At 50.3% G+C, this 19,446-nt stretch overlaps 6 protein-coding genes across 6 annotated transcripts; 3 read left to right on the forward strand and 3 right to left on the reverse strand.

The window, feature by feature from the left end:
- Positions 1–3,104: 3,104 nt before the first annotated feature.
- On the forward strand, positions 3,105–4,829 carry PFICI_07002 (uncharacterized protein; the record flags this gene model as incomplete). The annotated part of the gene is made up of 2 exons (XM_007835583.1): positions 3,105–3,131; positions 3,189–4,829. The coding sequence occupies 2 exons, from the start codon at positions 3,105–3,107 to the stop codon at positions 4,827–4,829; spliced, it is 1,668 nt and encodes a 555-aa protein (XP_007833774.1).
- A 663-nt stretch (positions 4,830–5,492) lies between these two features.
- On the reverse strand, positions 5,493–9,422 carry PFICI_07003 (uncharacterized protein; the record flags this gene model as incomplete). Its single annotated transcript, XM_007835584.1, has 1 exon — positions 5,493–9,422. The coding sequence occupies one exon, from the start codon at positions 9,420–9,422 to the stop codon at positions 5,493–5,495; it is 3,930 nt and encodes a 1,309-aa protein (XP_007833775.1).
- Positions 9,423–12,565: 3,143 nt separating this feature from the next.
- On the forward strand, positions 12,566–13,961 carry PFICI_07004 (Cutinase gene palindrome-binding protein; the record flags this gene model as incomplete). The annotated part of the gene is made up of 2 exons (XM_007835585.1): positions 12,566–13,754; positions 13,810–13,961. The coding sequence occupies 2 exons, from the start codon at positions 12,566–12,568 to the stop codon at positions 13,959–13,961; spliced, it is 1,341 nt and encodes a 446-aa protein (XP_007833776.1).
- Positions 13,962–14,323: 362 nt separating this feature from the next.
- On the reverse strand, positions 14,324–15,445 carry PFICI_07005 (uncharacterized protein; the record flags this gene model as incomplete). Its single annotated transcript, XM_007835586.1, has 2 exons — positions 14,324–14,787; positions 14,920–15,445. 2 exons carry the CDS (start codon positions 15,443–15,445, stop codon positions 14,324–14,326), a joined length of 990 nt encoding a protein of 329 aa, XP_007833777.1.
- Positions 15,446–16,106: 661 nt separating this feature from the next.
- Positions 16,107–17,177, reverse strand: PFICI_07006 (uncharacterized protein; the record flags this gene model as incomplete). The annotated part of the gene is made up of 5 exons (XM_007835587.1): positions 16,107–16,271; positions 16,344–16,397; positions 16,473–16,606; positions 16,757–16,936; positions 17,153–17,177. 5 exons carry the CDS (start codon positions 17,175–17,177, stop codon positions 16,107–16,109), a joined length of 558 nt encoding a protein of 185 aa, XP_007833778.1.
- A 1,569-nt stretch (positions 17,178–18,746) lies between these two features.
- PFICI_07007 (uncharacterized protein) lies at positions 18,747–19,436 on the forward strand (the record flags this gene model as incomplete). Its single annotated transcript, XM_007835588.1, has 1 exon — positions 18,747–19,436. The coding sequence occupies one exon, from the start codon at positions 18,747–18,749 to the stop codon at positions 19,434–19,436; it is 690 nt and encodes a 229-aa protein (XP_007833779.1).
- Positions 19,437–19,446: the final 10 nt, after the last annotated feature.

Raw genomic sequence — 19,446 nt, forward strand, 5'->3', positions numbered from 1 at the left:
GTTCTTCTGTTCTATTGTACTCTGCCCTACAAACCCAGCAATAATAGTCACTGGTGGGCACTGGTACATACGGTAAACCCAATTTTATTCAACGACACACGGTTCGTCAGGCGTGTCGTCACACTTGGGCCAGACCATTGCCTTTGAGCTCAGTGGCTCGGCGATCATAGTAAGGTCATTCCACAACAACAAGGCTCACTTGATACTCCTTAGCGGGGTGTTCAGCCTACGAGATTTTGGAACCACCGCGCCAGACCGAACCGTAGAAGAGAGGATAGTAGCTCTTTTCGCTCACGGTTATTTTCATGCTTCTCCAGCGGCAAGAAACGGTCGGTCTTCTCCATGTCATGTGAATGATGGGGGGCAATGAGGACTGGAAATTTTACCTTACAGCTGTCAAGAGTTTCGTCGTTTCGAACATAGCATGTCGACCAACGTTTGAACCCTGTCCGGCTGGAGTCCACCCCTTGACCCATCTAAGAAGAAGCCGACTTTCGAGACTGGAACGGGATGCCCCCTGCAGCATCTGACGGGCGCGCACGCTCATAAAAGAAGGCATGGCAACACCTAGAGAGGTAGCATTCCTGGTATTACCAGCCAGCAGGTACACGGGAGCAGAGAGGCACAGCTCGGCATGCACACATAATACACCCTGATACACGGTACTACACCACGTTTATAAACTACCGCAGATGCTCAGCCACGGTAACAAAGAACAATTCGACTACAATATACTCATGTTGAATTCAGCGTAGATCATTGACGAATGAGCGATCTGTGAAAAAGCAGCCAAGAGAGCAGCAGCATTACGGTGACCCTTAGCAATGCTGTCAAAGCTATGTAGGTAGTCAGTCGAAACCACTGTCCCGCTAATCAATCAAAGTACCGGCAAAGAGCTCTGGCAGCAGAGGCCAGGTATCACTCCTTTCATCGTCAAAATGCACCGGATCCGAATTGCCATTCATAGACCAAAGCAGCGAAGGAGGGGAGGGGAAAAAAAAAACAGAATAGCAAGCACAATTTCCGGGGAACGGCACTTGGTTGCAACCGTGGGGCCATTCCTTTTTCTATGGAGACCCAATACGAAAAAGAAGCCCCGAGTACAAATCAAAACCGGGCGCGAGGAACATCCCTACCAAGAATTCTCGTTGGTAGGATTGCCGAAGATCCGACGATCTCTTTCCCAAACGATGTTGTCAAAAGGCAGACAACAGGCAATAGTCAAATAGTCTGTTAGCATACGAGCTGCAGGGCCCAAATTTAATGAGTATCATTGAGGTGCATGACTTGCATTGCATGACACGCAAGAGAAGAAGAGAAGACGATCTATAAAAACCTGTTGAGTTCAGTCCATGAACGTTAGCCGATTGCCGAGTTTGAGGAACTTCCCGTCAGCTATTTATTGCTCCGTCAGTCAGTCGGTCGGTCCCTAATATGGCCCACTGGACAGGCACTACGCTGCGTACTCACTTTGACAGACTGCAAGTAGGGTACAAACAGCTTGATATGCTCGAGACATACCTAATGGACGCTTCCTTCGCAACACGTGCTTTCTAGCCGGTACTTTTGAGTTCTGCCTTAAGAGAAATATTGGCTTTTTCCGCTCGAGGCACAGATACACATGTAGTCATGACTTATTGACCTAGGACCCAGAAAATACCATACATTACGGCATGAATTGCCTGTTTACACCACTAGTAGTCGTTGGGTTTTGGTGACCAGCGGGTGGAGGTTTTCCTTTCAATCCTGATGCGTCCGAGGCTGGAGTGACACAGGCTAGGACTGCCCGAGATGGGCACCGCTCAGCAGCAAGTCCAGCATGGTCACTTTCGACAATTTACAAAGGTCTCCTTCATGGACATCGTATTATCGTTCATCTGCAGGTATCCAAGCTGGTATTCTTGTTTTCTGTGGGCAACTGTTCATCCAGGCAGCATTAGCAGGAACAGATCAGCTCTACCAGGAGGCGGGCAGCCAGTCTGTATATATCATTGATATCAAACACATACCTATACACTTTGTTGTTGTACCTGCGACTAAGATGTACGTAGATGAGCCCCAGACTGTCAGGAGAAACTAGGACCAAGTATGCAAGTATCAATGGACATGATATTTGATGGACCAGAAGAGGTCATTGGGTAATCCAGTCTCTGGACGTGAGTAAGCATGAATGGATTGCTACAGAGTACGCTCTGTACATACGAGGAGTGACTGCAAGGCACCACCCGTCTGACTGATTGTAAGATCGCCATTCGTACTGAGGCGGTCACATTGCACATGTATTGCTTGTTCACGAGCTCGAAACTTCTCTCGTCCAACAAAGTATGCTGAAAGATTTCCATCCGGTGGCCTACCAGGAGGTATTCCATAGTTTTGGTTTGTAGGTTAGGGATTCAACAGCCTTGGAAATGGGCAATATCTGATCTAATTTTCCCCCTCTCTTCTCAGCATGAATAGACACGCCAAGACACGTCCTGTGTAGTCACTTGTGCCATGTATAGTTCTGGATATCTTGCCTAATTCGTCACTTGCGAGAACATTGTAATCGAACCAATTCATCACTGGTCTCAACTTTAATTCTTTCTTTCGGCTAGATCTTTCTATTCCTGTTTGTTGCCCACTGCTGCAGATCCAAAAGGGCGCCCGCAGAACTAAATTTAGAATTTTCAGGGCCCCTCCCCTCCCTTCGACCCGCCCCCCTACTGTACACTACATACGTAAATACCTTAAGCACCAACCAGCTACTACCAAGCCCTTGAAAGCCCAGCCCAAGCAAGAGAAAGGAACCAGAAAAAAAAAAAAAAAGCCATCCTTGGGACCAGCCCAGTTGCACCAGCCGATCGCGCGCTGGAGCCGCATTGGAAACTTTTGGGGGTTCAGGCGCGTTGGCGGCACTACGTCAATCTACACACGCGCCAAATCATAGCATAGGTATCGCAGCGCCTCACCACCAAAAAGGCCCCAGCACAAGATTCAAGGGGGGAAAGGGCACGCCAATCGTGGACAACCCTCGCTCATCATCATGATGGACATCGACGATGATGATGTGCTGCGCACTGTCGCAGCGGGAGGGTCGATGGATTAGTGAGTTCCTTGCCCGATTGATGGTCCACAGTCGCTTCTTGAAGATTGTATGTACTGACCGCATGGGAATAGCTCCATTTGGCCAGCCCTGCTACCAAGAATAGTCGCACGCATCGAAAAGGTATCATGACCCCGAGCACGCCCGTCTAGCCAACCTGAAGATCGCCGCTGTACTGACACAATGGCTTCAGATTGCCCATGAAGAGTTCGCTATACCTAATCTACCTCCACCAGCACCTGTTGTCATCCCATCCTCGGTGCCTCACCCCCCTCCATCAGACTCGGACACAGAGAACTTCTTACCACCGCTGCCGTCCTCGCCGACCAATCCACCAAGCACCACATCCTCCCAGGACACGAATAAGGAGAACACCCCCCTTGTGACGCGAGCTCTACCTCAAGTCACTTCCGCTCCTGCACCTCATGTGCCGGCGCCAGTGCCTCTACCTCCGGGTACTCTCCCGATCCAGATCAGAGAACTTCTCGACGAGATAACGCGCACGTTGACGGACACATTTCCAGCCAATCCACCACACACTATTCAGCGGCTCGCGGAGCTGGTGCTCACCCCTAAGCACCACTACAAGTCGCTGCCAACATATTTGCACGCGCTGGACCGCGTGGTCCACGTCACCTCCGGCCTAAACGTCTATCCGCTTCCGCCGGCCATACCAGACATGTCAACAACGGGTGGTCTGCTCTCCAATGGTGTCTCTGACGGCTCTGGCCCCAACCCATTTGCTACCCCGGGAAGCGACGAGGCGCTTGGCGGCGCTCTCCTCACTCCGATCCCTTGGCTGCAGCCGCATGGCCCAGAGACAAACGCCCTGTCGCCACCAAACTCGTCGTCGTCTCAAGGGGACTCTTCGACGGGGTCGGATCGCGCAAACAGCGGCAGTGGTGCTCCCGACTCGACTCCCAGCGAGTCGCCCGAGCTGCGCACAGAGAGCACCGAGACCATCGACGGTCCTAATGGCATGGGGAGCATCGAGACAGTCACAGTCACGGTCAACGGACTGCCAAATATGGGAACTCGAGGAGTTGGCGTAACGCAGGGAGAATTGTTGCGACAGGAACAACGCGCTGGTGTTGTGCCCGTTTCGCAACTGGCGTCGCATCTCTCTTCGCACCATCACCATGCAGCAGCTGCCGCCGCCGCCGCTCAACAACGTTCTTCACAAGCCGCAACACCCAGTAGTACCGCCGTGGCGGCCGGAAGTGCCGTTGAGAGCGGGGAAGTAGTCGGCACGGTTCAGGGCGCCGACGAGGATGAGAAGCCTCACGCTCGTGGTCCGGAGGAGATTGGAGCCGAGGACATGGGACCGCAGCCAGAGGGTGCCAGCAACACAAATTATCACGTAGGTGGGCCAGGTGCAAGTCTCGAAATGCAAGGTATCGATGTTGAGGCTGCGGTCGGCCGAAAGGCGACCGAATCACACTCATCTCCAGAGCCCAAGGTTTCGGCTGAGTCCGCCTCTAACGGCGAGACAAAGGATGCAGAGGAAAGCGACAAGATGGAAGGTGTCGAGACGCCGAGCGCCAGATCTGCCACTCCCAAGCGAGAGGCCGAGGATGAACTCGAAGGCGAGCGCAAGAAAATTAAGGAAGACTCTAGTGCTACGCCTGCAGATGCTCAGCAATCTGGAGCAGACAATAAGACGACGGAAGCCGAGACAGAGGATGCTCAGAAAGACGACTCAACCACGAGTATTGAGAAGGAAAAAGGGAGTTCGGTGAAGGACTAGTGGTCCAAGGCTTTCCTTTAATTCACTTGAGATCTTTTTCTTTCCTCCCTTGATTCTGCAATAGTTGGTGTGGGCGTTGATAGGAGCTCCTCATGATTGGCTTGCCGTATTGTCTTTCCTGATTTATAATGTTGCTTTAGTCGCATGGGAAAAAGGCGGAGCAGGAATCAGTTCAAATAACAGATAGGAGTGGTGTGTATGTATGATACCAAAGCAAGAGAAAGGGCTATGATGAAGGAGGGTGCATCAATGCCAACTCTAGCCAGTCGATTTCCATAGCCTGACCATATCGCCAGCTTCATGGCTTTTGCAGTTATGATCAAATGATATGACTCCAAAGGCTGACCAACCTATTTGAAAGAAGAACACACATTCCAAGTTTATGAGTTAAGGTCCCTCTACCGGTTTTCCCAGGTCAAGATGCACCTTTTATTGAGCACAGCTACAAAGATCTATGTGATGAACCATGACGTACTCACAATGTCGTGTTAAAATCAAGTCAAGCCCGGTGTTCCTGTGCTCCTTACACCATGCCATGAAAACAGAGACCGAGGCGGCATCCACGCCCGTCATTGATGCAACCGTTACATAGAGGCAAAAAAAAAAAAAAAAAAAAAAATTTACATGACCGCCCTTTCGACTGCTTAACACATCATCAAACTTTTATTCATCGATACGCAAGATGCTCTCGTTGCTGATGGTACTCTTCTGATTTACGTCACGCTTCACCCGGTAGAAGGTGTCAGTAAAGTCTGAACACCTCATATGCCGGAGAAAGTTTTCGTCGTGCGTAATGATGATGAGCTGAAAATTGCTCTGGCCTTTGCGTTTGTCGATAAGATCGTGCAGAGAGCGCGCCAGTGCTTCAATGTTGTCCGAGTCCAGGTTGGTCGTCGGCTCATCGAGAGCAATTAGTCCGCAGTTGGTGCCAAACGATTCTGCAAGAGCCAGACGGATGATAATACATGCGAGAACCTTTTGGCCAGCAGAGCAACGACCACGCATGTCCATCTCTGTCCCATTCTTGATCATGGCAACACGATAGTTGTAAGCACGGCGACTGGTGGAAGAGCTTTCGCTCTCGGAGCGAATCATGATCGTGTCAATATCGGTGCCCTGGTAGACCTCGCGCCACAGTTCCTGCGCTATCGTGTTCACTTCGTCCATCTTGAGTGTGTGGTACTGCATGATGGCATGGTCGAGTGCTGTGTTGTAATTGTGCAGATCTTCCATGGCCGCCTTGGTAGTCTCAACCATGATATGAGCTTTGCGATATTGATCGTTTGCATCCTTATACTCTGTCTCGAAATCGGCCATGAGTCCAGCCAGTTCCAAGTCCTTCGATTTCGCCATGCCGATGAGGCTTCCGCATTCAGAATTGTACCTGTTGCTCAAGTTATCGAGTAGTCTGGACTCGTCCATGAGCCGGTCGTAGTCTTCTGATGCGTTGCGCGATCGCAGGCCACGGATTTCCTCCTTCAAGGTCTCAATCAAGCGAAGGTTCTTGCGATAATTCAGATTGTCGCTAATGTTCTTCTTCCTGCGGCCGCTGTCGCTGATTTCCGCCTTCAGTTTGTTGGTTCGCTCAGTCAGGTCAGCCATGTCTCCTTCGATGCGCTGAACCGTTTGATTAAGACCCTGGATAGCTCGCTCATTCGTGGCGATGTTTGCGGGGCCGCCGCGGTCAAGGTAGTCGCGAATATCACCTTCAACCATCTTTAGTTCGCTGACAGAACCAGCCAGCTCATCCCGTTCGTTGGCTTTCTTCATCTCCTTGTCTCGGCCTCTGTGAATGACGTCGTCACGGATCGCACGAGCCTTGGAAATCTGTGGCTCGATAGCCGCCAGTTCTTCATCAGCCTTTTGAATGGTGGCCCTCTGATTGGAGATGTCGTCGCGAATAGACTGCAACTGATTCTGGAAATCCTTTTTGCGTTCCAGCTGCTGGGTCGCGCTGTTGACCTTGTTCTGAAGCTGTGCCTTTTCCAACTCGAACCGGTTGACCGTATCCCGCATACGCTGCTTATCGCCCTGATATTTGTTGACTTTATTCTTGGACGCCCTCATCTGTTCGTTGCAAGCATCCTGTAGCTCGCGTATTTCGTCTGGGCTTCGTATAGCGCCTCCAGACTGCTGCTGAGAGACGATTCTTTCTACTTGAGCCTCGGCTTCCACAATATCACGGTGAGTGTGCGAGATTTCTGAAACAGTCTTGCTCATGGACTCTACGTCCTGTCGCTCTTCAGATTTTGCACGGACGACGTGGTCCTTCTCCTCCAATATGGCCACAAGTTTCTCTTCTTGCCCTTTAAGGTCTTGCAGTTCCTTGTCGAGTGCGGGCTTCTCAGCACATAGTTTGATGTAGTTCTCGAATTGTGGCCGAACGAGACGAAGTTTTCCAAGTTCCTCCTCGTGTTCAGCGAGGTCCCGTTGCGCATTGACTTTGTGACTGTCATCGAGAGCGTCTGCAATCCTCTGGGCTAATTTCGACTTCTCAGAGACAGCACTGAAAACGCGATCACACAACAGACATTTGTTGTTTTTGGTCATGGTTTTCTGGCACTTGCCATAGAATGACTTCATCTCGTCAAATAGAGATACCTCTTTCTCGAGGTCGAGAATCGTTTCCTCCAACTGCTCTATTTTCTCCGGCAGATCCTCGATTAGAGCCGCCTCATCGGGGAAAACATCTCGCAGTGCATCCTGAACGGCCTTCTTGGAGTTTTCCAACTCTGCCTCCCTCTTCTTGGTCTTGTCCTTGGCTCCAGACAGAGCGTATTGAACCTGCTTGTGATTTTGTATTGCGTCATCGCGCACACGAGTCGCGTCCTGAAGAATCTTTGCCTTGTTTTGCAGAATTTGCTGAAAGTCTTTATCGATCGTATCCGAGTTCCATGTAGCACCGAGAATGCTTGAAATTTTCTCACTCCATGTGTTTTTCAAAGTGTCAAGCTTGCGCTTCTTCTCAGCGAGTTCCTTCGTGCGTAGATCCAACTGTGCCCGATCTTGCGCCAGACGTGTACACTCCACTAGTTCACGTCCGAGCCTGTCGTTTTCTGCTTCGGCTTTGATCAAGTTCTCGTTTTCCTGTTGGATCTTTACATCAATATCAGACGTTTGTAATTCTGCGACAGCCTTTTGTAGATTCTGGCTGATCTCTCCAAAGGATGCATCCAGAACGGCCTTGGAGCCTTCATCGACGTCGATAGAGCTGAGTTGAGTCTGGGTCCTGTTACTCTTCTTTTCGAGATCTCCAATTCCATTCTTGGCAGATTGGCGTTCTTGTGCCCACGATAGCTTCTGACCTTCGAGGTCAGTAATGATGGCGATTTTCTTGTCTTGCTCTTCTGCATTTTCTCTTTGAACGAGTTCAAGCTCTCGCTTCTTGTCACTGAGCATTTTCTGAATGCGTTCGACAAATTGCTTGACCTGTCTGTCATCAAGATCGCCGTCAAACCCTCGAATGCTGTGGGTTTGTGCCGCCCCATGAACCAGCTCCACGCGAGATTCCAGTTGACGTTCATATCGTTCCTTGTCAGATTGAAGCCTGCCTTGTTCCGACATCTTTGCAGCAAGGCTTCTGCGTGTGGCTTCGAGATCTTTCCTGTGCTCTCCATACTGCGTTTGGTTTTCCTTGTATTCCTGCTCGTATCTCGCGACCTTGGCCTCATACTGTGCAAGAGTGTCTTCAAGCCAAGCGTCTGACTCCTTCAGTTCTTCAATACTCTGTCGGAGCTCCTCAATGTGTTCTTTACGAGTGCGAAGCTGGGACTCCTTATTCCTGAGGTCGTTGACGATATCGAGGAAGCTGTTTGCCTGCTCGTGTTTCTCCTTGGCCTCCTGGCTCACCTGCTCAATTTCTCGTTTTTTCTCGTCTATGTCCTTGTGGAGCCTGTCAATCTCAACCACAAGCTGTTCTGATTTCCGCTGGGCGCGCTCGGCCTTTTCCTTGTTTGTCTTGCAGTGCGCTTCTTCCGTCTTCCATCTATTTAGCTCTTCGCCCTTCTTCTTCCGAATCACCTTCAGGTTATCTATAGCCTTGGTGTATTTCTGCGCTTCAAAGATCTCGTCGAAGCGTTTCTTGAGCGTCGCAGGCTCGCTCATGGGCCACAGGGATTCGTCCTGATGGCAGAAGATGACAAACTCCAGAATGGCAGGTGCTACACCGAGGGTTTTGGGGACCAGACTGTTGATGTCAATGTTCTTGGCAGTAATAGAGCTGCGTTCGCCCAATCGTCGGGTTTCCATCGAGTTCTCAATCGTCTTGACGCTCCGGGTGGTCTTCTTGAGTGTGAGTTGCAAACTCCTATTCACAACGTGGGTGGCATCAGGGGGGGTCAGGAACTTCAGTTTGACTTGAGCAAGAACATCGGCCTGGGCAAGCAGTTTTGGATCGTGAATGAAGGCGCCGCCCTTGCTGTTGGGGGGCAGCTCGCCGGTGGTCGCATATTTGAGACACTCGATGATGGTTGTCTTGCCCGAGCCGTTGTAACCCACGATCAAGGTGAGGGGGGTATGGAACTGCAAAGTCTGGCTGATGTGAGGGTCAAAGGACCGCACGCCCTTGATCGAGAGCTTATCAATTTTGGACATGATGACGGATCCGACGCAAATTTAAGAAAGAGGTGGTGCAGGACGTTGGCAGCAATAGGCTCATATCACGGGGCCAGGTGATATCAATTGACTGCCGCAAACTTTGGATCAAAAGATATCCATGCTTCTTGCTATGGATACGTTGCTGGTTCAAGTTGCGTCTTGTCAAATCGCTTGGATGTTGTTGCGTGGAAGGCGATTGCGGTTTTCTTTTCTTTTCCCTTTTTCTTTCTGGCTGGTTAGCGATCCGCGAACGCGTCTGGTTAATGGGTTTGCTGCTGGGAGACGCGCCAGAGCTGACTACGACTGCCCAGGCAGCAGCAGCAGCAAGTAGCGAGCCATCCACCGGCCCTGGTCAGAACCCCGCAGCTGCTGAAATGCAGGGTCCCTTCTTCATCGAACTCTACGTACTGCATATCTCGGGCACACATCCAATAATAGCCGCTCCAATTTCAAAGGGCTGAATGTGACCGGTTTTTAATAATCTCAAGCTCACGAGACGCTACGGATATACTTTGGATTGAAAGGCTCTGGGGATTCAATCTGTCGCGTTACCCAAAAGCCAGTTCTAACGCAAAACAGAGTTCTGATGTTCAATATCTCCAATGTAGTTTGCGGATTCTTATTACTTCCGTCGTCCAAGTCAAGTAATAAGATCACCAAAAAGAGAAGATGTCGCTGGAAGATGTCGCTGGAAGATTTCTCTGGCTGTATAGTATGTACGGCGACTTGCGTTGTGTTTTCTTTGCTACGGAATGACGTAGTGTCATAGGCTCATGGCGACTTACATTCCCTTCTGAGCCAGTCTTGAGATTCACAACGGGCCACAAGTATTCAAGTTCATCATTGAGTATGCATTTAGCTTGCATCCTTCCAATATATATTTAGAAAATTTCATATATTAACTTTTATTTATTTTTTCAAAGCCCTATTTCCAATCTTTGTCTCACTCTTTTCTTCGACTCCTTTCAAGCAGAAGATACGGAACAAAGGACAAGAAGATTAACACACAAGGTAGGTATTGAACCCAACGGCAAGGAAAATTCTCCGTCTACTAGTGGCCATATGATTGGTTCCTCTCTTGGTAGTGGAACGCTAGCTATCAAGCAATCAAGGGACTAGGTTAGGTGAGAGCAGCTGACACAAGGACCCCACGTTCGTACTTTTCAGGTCGACCGACCTGACTTGTATTCTGGAATTTGATAACTTTAGTGTGGCACCTTGCAGCTTTTCTCCTTATGGATCCCCTGTTTCGTGTCTCGAGGGGTGTGAACGGCCGCAGATGTCTGACGTCGCGGCACAAAGAAGAAAGAGAAGGCTCGCAAGTAATGGAGGGTTCTGCATTCTGTAGTGGCCTAGCAAGCCCAGATTGGTATTCCGTATACGTGGTACCATTGCCGAGTAGTATAAAGGTGGGCATCTTACTTGACTACATTACCTGCACCTTGACCCATTTTGTATACTCATTTCCCAATTACTAGACTCGGGTATGAATGTTGATCATCTTGGGCATAAACAGAGAAAGGGTCTTCTTGAGTTCTAGGTATATTACCTACTGGATGCTGTAAGCACTGGTAACCAGCAGTTATGTCACAGCAAATCTCGTAGCTAAAAATGCCCCGGAGCAAACAAGGCTTCCCCAAATTGACTCCACAAAGGGGCCCAGTCTACTACCGCCAGCGCTCTGGAACCACTATGATGGAAGGACTCGAGCCTACTCCTAACATCGCCCTGGCGCCTGCAAGTGGGCAGCCAGCAAGCACAGCGCGCCTCGTCTGGGAGAGCAAGACCTCTTTTATTATGAACTAAACTGGCAAACTTTTCTGCGCACGACGAAAAAAACCTCCGCCCCTTTGGCATTGCGTCATTGGCTTCCAGGGGTCAATCTCCCGCCAGACTCAACCGACGGCCTAATATAGAGTGGATATTTCGCTTCCCATGAATGACTTGGTTGCTGAATCTACCTATCACCGGCTTTTAGCTCGCCGCTCTCGTGTCTGGCAAGAAATTAGACACGACGACTGTGATCGACCCTCAGCTGGGGGGTTATCCCTCCCCCTCCCAAAAAAAAAAAAAAAAAATGATTACTGATGACGGCTGCGGAGGAGATCTTCCCACTGGTAGAATGTAGTAGTACTGTCCTCCAAACTCAGAGTCAACAGCAGCGGGTCGCCTCGAATTGGCGGGGGGTCGTCACAAGCTTGACAACCCGATTCTTTTCACTATCGAAATTCCAAAATCCCATCCCAGTTTTCCTTCGCCTCCCAATCTATTCTTCCTGCTTCTAAACACCTTACTTTCTTCCCTTTATTTTTTCTTTCTCACCCCCTGCTCGTACCCAGACGATACTTTTTGGCTTTCAATTTTCCTCTCAACCTCATCGCCAACCTCGTGCGATCTGATTTCTGCTGGGTTTATAACTATAGACTTTCCAGATTTTGGTATCGGCAACCCGTCCAGACAGACTATCGACCGCTTGAGCCATCAACTCGGCGCGCGCAAAGTACCGACCTACCTAACCTACCTAACCTACCGACATAACATACATACCTGGTGTCCTCCACGCTCAAAAGGCAAAAAATCAGAGACCCAAGAAGAAAGAAATTACGAGTTGCTTAACCTGCCCACGCACATGGCATTAAATGCGGCGGCCACCTTGACTTTCGCCGCCCCACGTTAAGCCACCGTTGGCACCGCACCGCACCCACATGAGTTCGTCGCAGCAGCAGCCGCAGCGTCATTTCTGGCAAAGCTTCGAGGCAGAGGACCAAGGGGCCCTTCACCCAACCGCCAGGATGAATCACGGGCCACCACCCTACATGTTCGGCTTTTCCAGCGCCCCGGGAGCCATGAACCCCGTAAGATACCCATCCACTTGCAGTTTGTCGCTTGCTTTCAATGTTCCCCGTCACACAGCTCAGCCCAGCGCAGCACAGCACAGCATAACATCACATCACATACATCAAATCTCCTTCCTGCACCGCACATTTTGCCCATCGTCGTAGTCAAGTGAAAAAGAGTGGGCGCGCCTCATGTGCGAACCCTCCCTGAATCAATTGCATTTTTTTGCACTCTTACCCTGCAGAGCATTCGGCTGATTACCTGGGCTCCTACCTCTGCTGCAGATGTCAGCCGACGACACGATGGCTACGTCAATGGATGATAATCTCATGTTTGGGAACTTTGATCCAAATATGCCCATGATGGATATTGACGACATGGCCCTGACAATGCCCACGCAACCCATTTATCCTTCCGTATCAAATGCGCAGAATGTGCAAAGTAATGGCATGGTCTCCTCCAACGAAGACACGCCCAGATTCTCGACAAATTCCGCCGAGGACAGCCCCGCCCCGCCGTCGTCTACTCAAACTCAACCGCCCGGCTCAAACACCCTGACCGAGTTTACCAAGCGGAGGAATTGGCCAGCCAAAGTCGTCGAGGAACTAAAGGACTTTTTACAAATTCTCGATGCTCATGGCAGGATTAAATACGTCTCTCCGAGCGTCGTCTCACTAACCGGCTTCCAAGCAGAGGATATAGTGGATAACTTTCTCAAGGACCTGATCCACGCAGACGATGTAGGCACTTTTACGTCGGAAATGAACGAATCTATAGCAAGTGGCAACTCGATGCGCATGTTCTATCGACTGAGGAAGAAAGATGGTACATATGCTATTTTCGAATCCGTCGGCCATGCACACATAGCCTCGGCCAAGTTTGCTCCAAATCCCGACAATCAGACACCCTTTTGCCAGGCTGTGTTCGTCATGTCCCGGCCATATCCAACAAAAAACGCCTCGCTACTAGACTCTTTCCTCGAGCACAAGATCGAAAACGAACGGCTGAGGCGGCGCATTGCCGAGCTACGGCGGGAAGAGGAAGAGGAGGAAGCATCTCAAAGAAGTTGGTATGAGGGGCAAGACGCGTCAACCACAAATGTCACGGCTTCCGAGGATATACAGTCTCAAACAGGATCCACGTTCCAAAACCAAGACTCTGCGGCGATGCCACCGCCTGAAAGGCCATCGTCACTTAATGCCAACCTCACCAAAGAAAACCTTGAAGGTGCTATAGCTGGAAGTCGTCCCGACTCGCTCCGCGATAAAATGTCTCGATTAGGAGGAGCTTCTCATGCCGACACCATTGAAATGCTCACGGGACTACGTTATGGGGAAGGGGAGCGTAGTAAGGGCCTCACAACTGGAAATCACAGTCCGGTTCTAATCAAGGGCGATGCGGGAATCGCGATACCTGTGGACAGAGATCCCCGGACAGGAGAAAAGAAAAAGAAAATCAAGGTTGCAGAGGAATACGTTTGCACCGACTGTGGTAAGTCAAAACCAATGTTGCTTGAATACTGTAGGATACTTATTGTGATCACCAGGCACACTTGATTCACCAGAATGGCGGAAAGGACCCAGCGGACCAAAGACGTTATGTAATGCCTGTGGTCTACGCTGGGCCAAGAAGGAGAAGAAAAAGAATGCCGGTGGTGCAGGCGCCGCTGCTCAAGATACTCCAATGACGGACGGTTAGATGCGATTCGCAGCAAGGGCCAAGTGAATCGGTCACTATAGACATTACCCACGGACCTACGGCGTTAGGTGTATTTCGGTCATCATTCAGGATACGAGAAGCATACTGGCAAAATGGACTTGAGGACTTAAGCATGGTGTCAGGGGAAAATCTTTGGAGTTGGCTGCGCGCCTGCAACGTATGTCATGATTGTACAGCATGAAAGCGACAAATTCCCTTTTTATAATTTAAACTTGTAATTATCAAGATACCTCGGCGAAGTCCGTCATGGCAGCTATAGGCTAAGCTTTACAGGGAGGGAAAGGAGAAATCGAAGATCATGACCTTGGATTGGGGCATCATTCCGCGGTGCCTCTATCCAATCAGAGTTTACTTTTGAGCCAGCCTAGCAAGCCATTCGTGTTGTTGTTGACGTCCCATCCCTTGGGCTCCCACCACGGCCAAATGGCGGGATGTTCTCTATCCCACACGCCCCGAAAGTCGGGCTCCCTTTTCTCCAAGAAGCTTCGGATGCCCTCCCTTGCGTCGCTGCCGCGGAACAGATCAAAAAAGACCCTGCTCTCGAGTTGATACGCCTCCTCGGGGGACGATGCGCCACGGTAGATCATGTCCTTCATGGCCTTGATGGCGACACCGCTTGTCTTGGTGGCGATTTCCTCAGCCAGCTCCAAGGCTCGAGGCAGGACCTCGTCGGGTGCCACCACCTCGGCGAACAGGTCGCGGATGAGCGGGTCCGACGGCGCATACGTCGAGCCCGTCGTCACGAGATGCAGTGCCCGACCGGTACCCAGGATCCGGGGTAGGAAGAAGGACGATGTTGCCTCCACTACATTGGACGGTCAGGTTACTTACTCCCAAAAAGTTCAAGAATGGGGAAGGAAAACGGCTCGACGAAGACCGATACTCTAAAGATATGGCAGAAACAAGAAAGTTTAAAAGAAGAGCCACATGTGCTTACTATTGATGCCCCGCCTGGCAAATACGAAGCCGACCTTGGCATCACGACTTACGACCCGAAGGTTACAAGGAAGCGTCATGGTGACGCCGACGCCGACGGAGTGACCATTCATGGCAGCAATGACGGGCTTGGTACACTGGGAGATGGCGATGCTGACCTGGGCACCACCGTCGCGGTGGGCCTCGCGCCGGCGGTCGAGCTCCTGCTTGCTCGGGGGCGGCGCCCTGGCCGACGACCCCGTGGCGTCCGAGGCATTGTCCAGGTCCATGCCCGCGCAAAAGAACTTGTTGCGCGGGTCCGTCCCCGAAAACACAATCACCTTGACGCGCGGGTCCGACGACAGCAGGCCAAAGGCCGTCACGAGGGACGTCACCATGGTGTCGGTAAAGGCATTGTTGCGCTCCGGCCGGTCCAGGAGCACCTTTATGACGGGCGTCGGCACCGGCGACGAGGCCGGGTGGTGCTCTAGCCGGAGCTGCGGGATGGCATAGTCGTTGTAAGAGAGAGGATGCTGAGGAGACGTCATTTTCCTTTGCACTTTTAATTTTGCTAGATGACACCTTTTTTTCTTATACAAATATTATACAGAGAGGTGAATGGGATGTTTCCAAAAGTCAATTGGAGATAATCACGAGAATGTATAGGATTTTTTATTTAAAATAAGTGTAATAAAATGAGAATGACGCCGAATCTTGTCTGGCATGAGGCCGCACCTCTCCGCACCATCAAATCAGAGAGCCATGGGAGTGAGGGGAGAGGGGTTCAGGTTTGGGGTAAGGCGAAAGAACCGAGGCCCGTTTAAAGGGGGTTCTTGGTAAGAAAGTTATTTATGTATAGTAGGGCCAAATAATCCTGGGAGAGAAAAATAGAAAAAGAGTACTTGAAAGCCATGCAGGGTACAAAAGAAATCAAATGGACGACGTCGAGTGGGCGCAATGTTGTGTTACCTTGCCACAACCTTGATGTGCGCATAAAGGAATAACATGGTGGTTCAAAATCACGGTGCCGATTACCTACCTCCTAAATCACACAAGACTTGTCAGGACATCACTGCAAGCACCAGTTTCACTTTGGGGTTGTAGGTTGCTAATCCGTAATGTGTCACACTGTCCTATTCAGCATTTTATCGACGCTTTCATGTCTGCTGCATAGCTTGCAGTTTTTGTGGCCTTGTCCTCCTTCTTTGCTTACATGAACTTGGAAGCCAAGCTCATCAGTCCAGAAGACGAAGACGAGTCTCCTCCCTTGCTCTTCATGTAAAACTTGAGGGCCATCTCACCGGCCTGCATGACGGCCGACTCCTTGCTGGCCTCACCCGAGACCTTGCCTTCGTTGGCCTTTTGGTCAAACAGCTATCATTTTCGTGTCAGTAACACAGTTCTCGTCCTAGGATTGCCAATGAGCTCGGATTGGAGACGACTAACCTTGCTGGCCTCGGCCATGGCAAGTCCGATGAAGGCGCTTTGGCTGTTGGCAGACTAAATTTGATGTCAGTTCTGGGTCAAAGGCACAACACTGATTGATCCGGTGGTTATGGGTCTGTCAAAACATACCTCGGAGTTACCTGCCGAACCACCAGAGAACATCTTTAGTGCCTGCATGGCTGCAGCTGAGCCCATGCCAGAGCTCGTTGCCTTTTCGTCATCATCGTTGCCGCCAAAGAAGCGCTTGTGTTGCTGAACAGCATCTACAAAGCGGGAGACACCCAAGCATTAGCCAATGACACCAATACCATTCGATATAGTACAACCACGGGGAATCATGTTGTGGTAAGTGGGTGGATGTCGGCAGCTTTGTTGTGCTGCCATGCGGCTGCCAGATTTCCGCTGTAACTTACCGTCTTCGTCAACGTCCTCCTGTGCCAGGTTGCCTCTCTTCTCATTCAGAGCTCCCAGCAGGGTAGAGAACAAGCTGCTATCTCCTGAATCGCCGGCGTGGCGGCTGGCGTGCTCTGCGGCGCCTCTCAGGTCATCGTCCTCTTGACCGTATCCGCCGGCAGGGTAGGAGCCACCGTGGGCTGTCGATTGCGATATTGTCAGTGTGTTTCTCGAAATAGGAGCTCGATGGGAGCTCAAAGTATCCATTCTCTAGCCGAATAGCCGGCTGGATTCATGAGGATCGCTTTCGTACCTGGGGCATCTGCATACAGGTTCGATTAGCGAGATCATACAAGATACTGCAAGCAGCTCTGAGGGGTTTGGCGGGGTAGTATAAGATGATGCGTAGAACATACCTTCACCACCGAAAAGGGCAGGCATTTTTGATGTTTGTGAAATTGGTATCTGTTCCGAGTAGGATACTGAACTGTAGTGGTCGACAATTTGGTTCGTTCAATGAGTAGTGTAGTAAAGATTGAGACTGCTGAAGGAAGCTCAAAGCTGCGTTCTGTTCTATTCTGTTCGTGTTTACTTTGGGTGGGCAATCTGAGCTGTCCCCCCCAAGGACCCTGACCGCTATGCCCATGACGTCTGCGGGGCTTCTGAAACCACACGTGGAGCTGCTGCATCGCTGCTGGAATCAAATAGGGGAGCTCATGCGGAGCCCACAGCACTACCGGCGCAGGCTGGAGGCCAATAACCACTCGTCGTACGACGTGGCAACTTGGCACCACTCTGATTCTGTACTGCTAGTAAGGTACTCATGGCGGACTGGGGGAGAGTGAATCTTTGGATCAACAAGGTGCTTTCCATCATGCGGGGGATTCCCACACAAGATCAAGTGGTACTGTACGTATCAATAACGTTTCGACTTGCTTGACTGTAGTCCTAGGATTCATTGATTTATCACAACCAAGAATAGCCAGTTTGGTGTCTAGGAAAGGACCAACTCGTCGTATATTTGTCACAAATTAAATACCAAGGACTTCTACCAGACACTTTGGCAATTGTATAGGCGGATGATGTCGGAGGATGTTACTGTTTACAATGTGATGTCGATGCGAGTCATCCACATGGCAGTCATGGAAGAATAAGCCCAACAATATGACCCACTTCTAGATCATGTATAATGGTCTTGAAAGGTCAAGTCAACAACATCCAATCGAAAGTTTCTCCAGTCATGTATGATTCGTTATCCGTCACCCTCCTGGATATAGAGCTTGATATGATGTTATCTCTTTTCAAGAAGCAATCAAGTCCATGGCCCTCATCAATGAATTCATGATTCTTTCCATTCCAATTCGCTTGTCTCAGCCAATAGTAAGCTTCGCATGAAAACACTTTACAGGCCACATGGCTATTTTCTTTTCAAACTGATGTCCTCGGCCGAGTGAAGATATATCATACGTCGACTATACTTGATTCATCTGTATACTTATGCGGCATCTAATGTTGGCTCACAATCTGTCCTGGCTTGTTTGTCATACACGGATATTGTATGGAGGGACAATCGATAAGGCGGGCTTACGACTGTAGCAGCCACGTTCAATGTTACACGGCTGCCTACAGAAACCAAGCATGATTATTGGCTACTTCCCACTTTCGAGGATGTGAGGGCTCCCGAAGCGAGCATGGGGTACGTCCTCTGTCAGCATCGCGGCCGATTCACTATGATCAGTGAGTCACAACAGTAGACCCTTTTTGGGAGACGAATATGATGTGATTATGCTAGAATAGGAAGGTCATTCGTTTAGTAAATGATTATACAAGCCCAGTCATCTCGAAAACATCCGAGTATAAAATGTGTAACTCTCATCACCTTGAAGTAAGATAATCCTACTCAGATTTCGGGTTTCCATCCGGCTACTGGTAGTTCACCTCGCTGTTTGCGACAAGACAATTTCCACCAAAGACAGTCAAAGCCCCTTGTTTCGTGCCCTGATTACTACCATGGAGGCAATGGAGGCAGCGTTTTCCGGCGCCTTCAAGACCAAACGCCTAGTCTTCCGCGCCATTGAGGAAACAGAGGCACACAAGGACTGGATCTTCAAGAATCTCTGGAACGACCCCGTCAACTTTGGTCTGGCCACTCCCTGTGTTTTCACCCCGCAGAGCCGAAAGGGCTTCAACAAGGATTTCGAAAGCATCATGAATAATACCCTGGTTGCCGTCTTCATCTGTCTCCCGGCACAAAAGGCCGGAGACCAAGGGGCCAAGCAATCCGATGAAGCCGACGAGAAAGGTGAAAAGACGGAAGACGAGGAAGACACCAAGATTGGCATGCTTGTTATGAACAAGTTTGCCAACCTTACGTTCCGAAGGCGCACGGGCATTGGTATCCAGATCATCGAGGAGCACCAGAACAAGGGCTACGGCCGAGAGGCCATCAATTGGGCAGTGGACTGGGCCTTTACCTTTGGGGATATGCATAGGGTCGATATTGGCACTGTATCCTATAACAAGAGGGCGGCGGCCTTGTACGAAAGTATTGGCTTCAAGCCGGAAGGAGTCAAGAGAGAGACGGTCTTTATGAACAGGCAGTGGTACGATTTAATTGACTTTGGCATGTTGGTACATGAATGGGAAAAGTTGAGAGGACTGGATGGGAGTGAACATGGAAGAACGGAACTGGCCAAGTGATATTGCTCAG

This window comes from Pestalotiopsis fici (genome assembly GCF_000516985.1).
Source record: "Pestalotiopsis fici W106-1 unplaced genomic scaffold PFICI_Scf_4, whole genome shotgun sequence".
Taxonomy (NCBI): Eukaryota; Fungi; Ascomycota; class Sordariomycetes; order Amphisphaeriales; family Sporocadaceae; genus Pestalotiopsis; species Pestalotiopsis fici.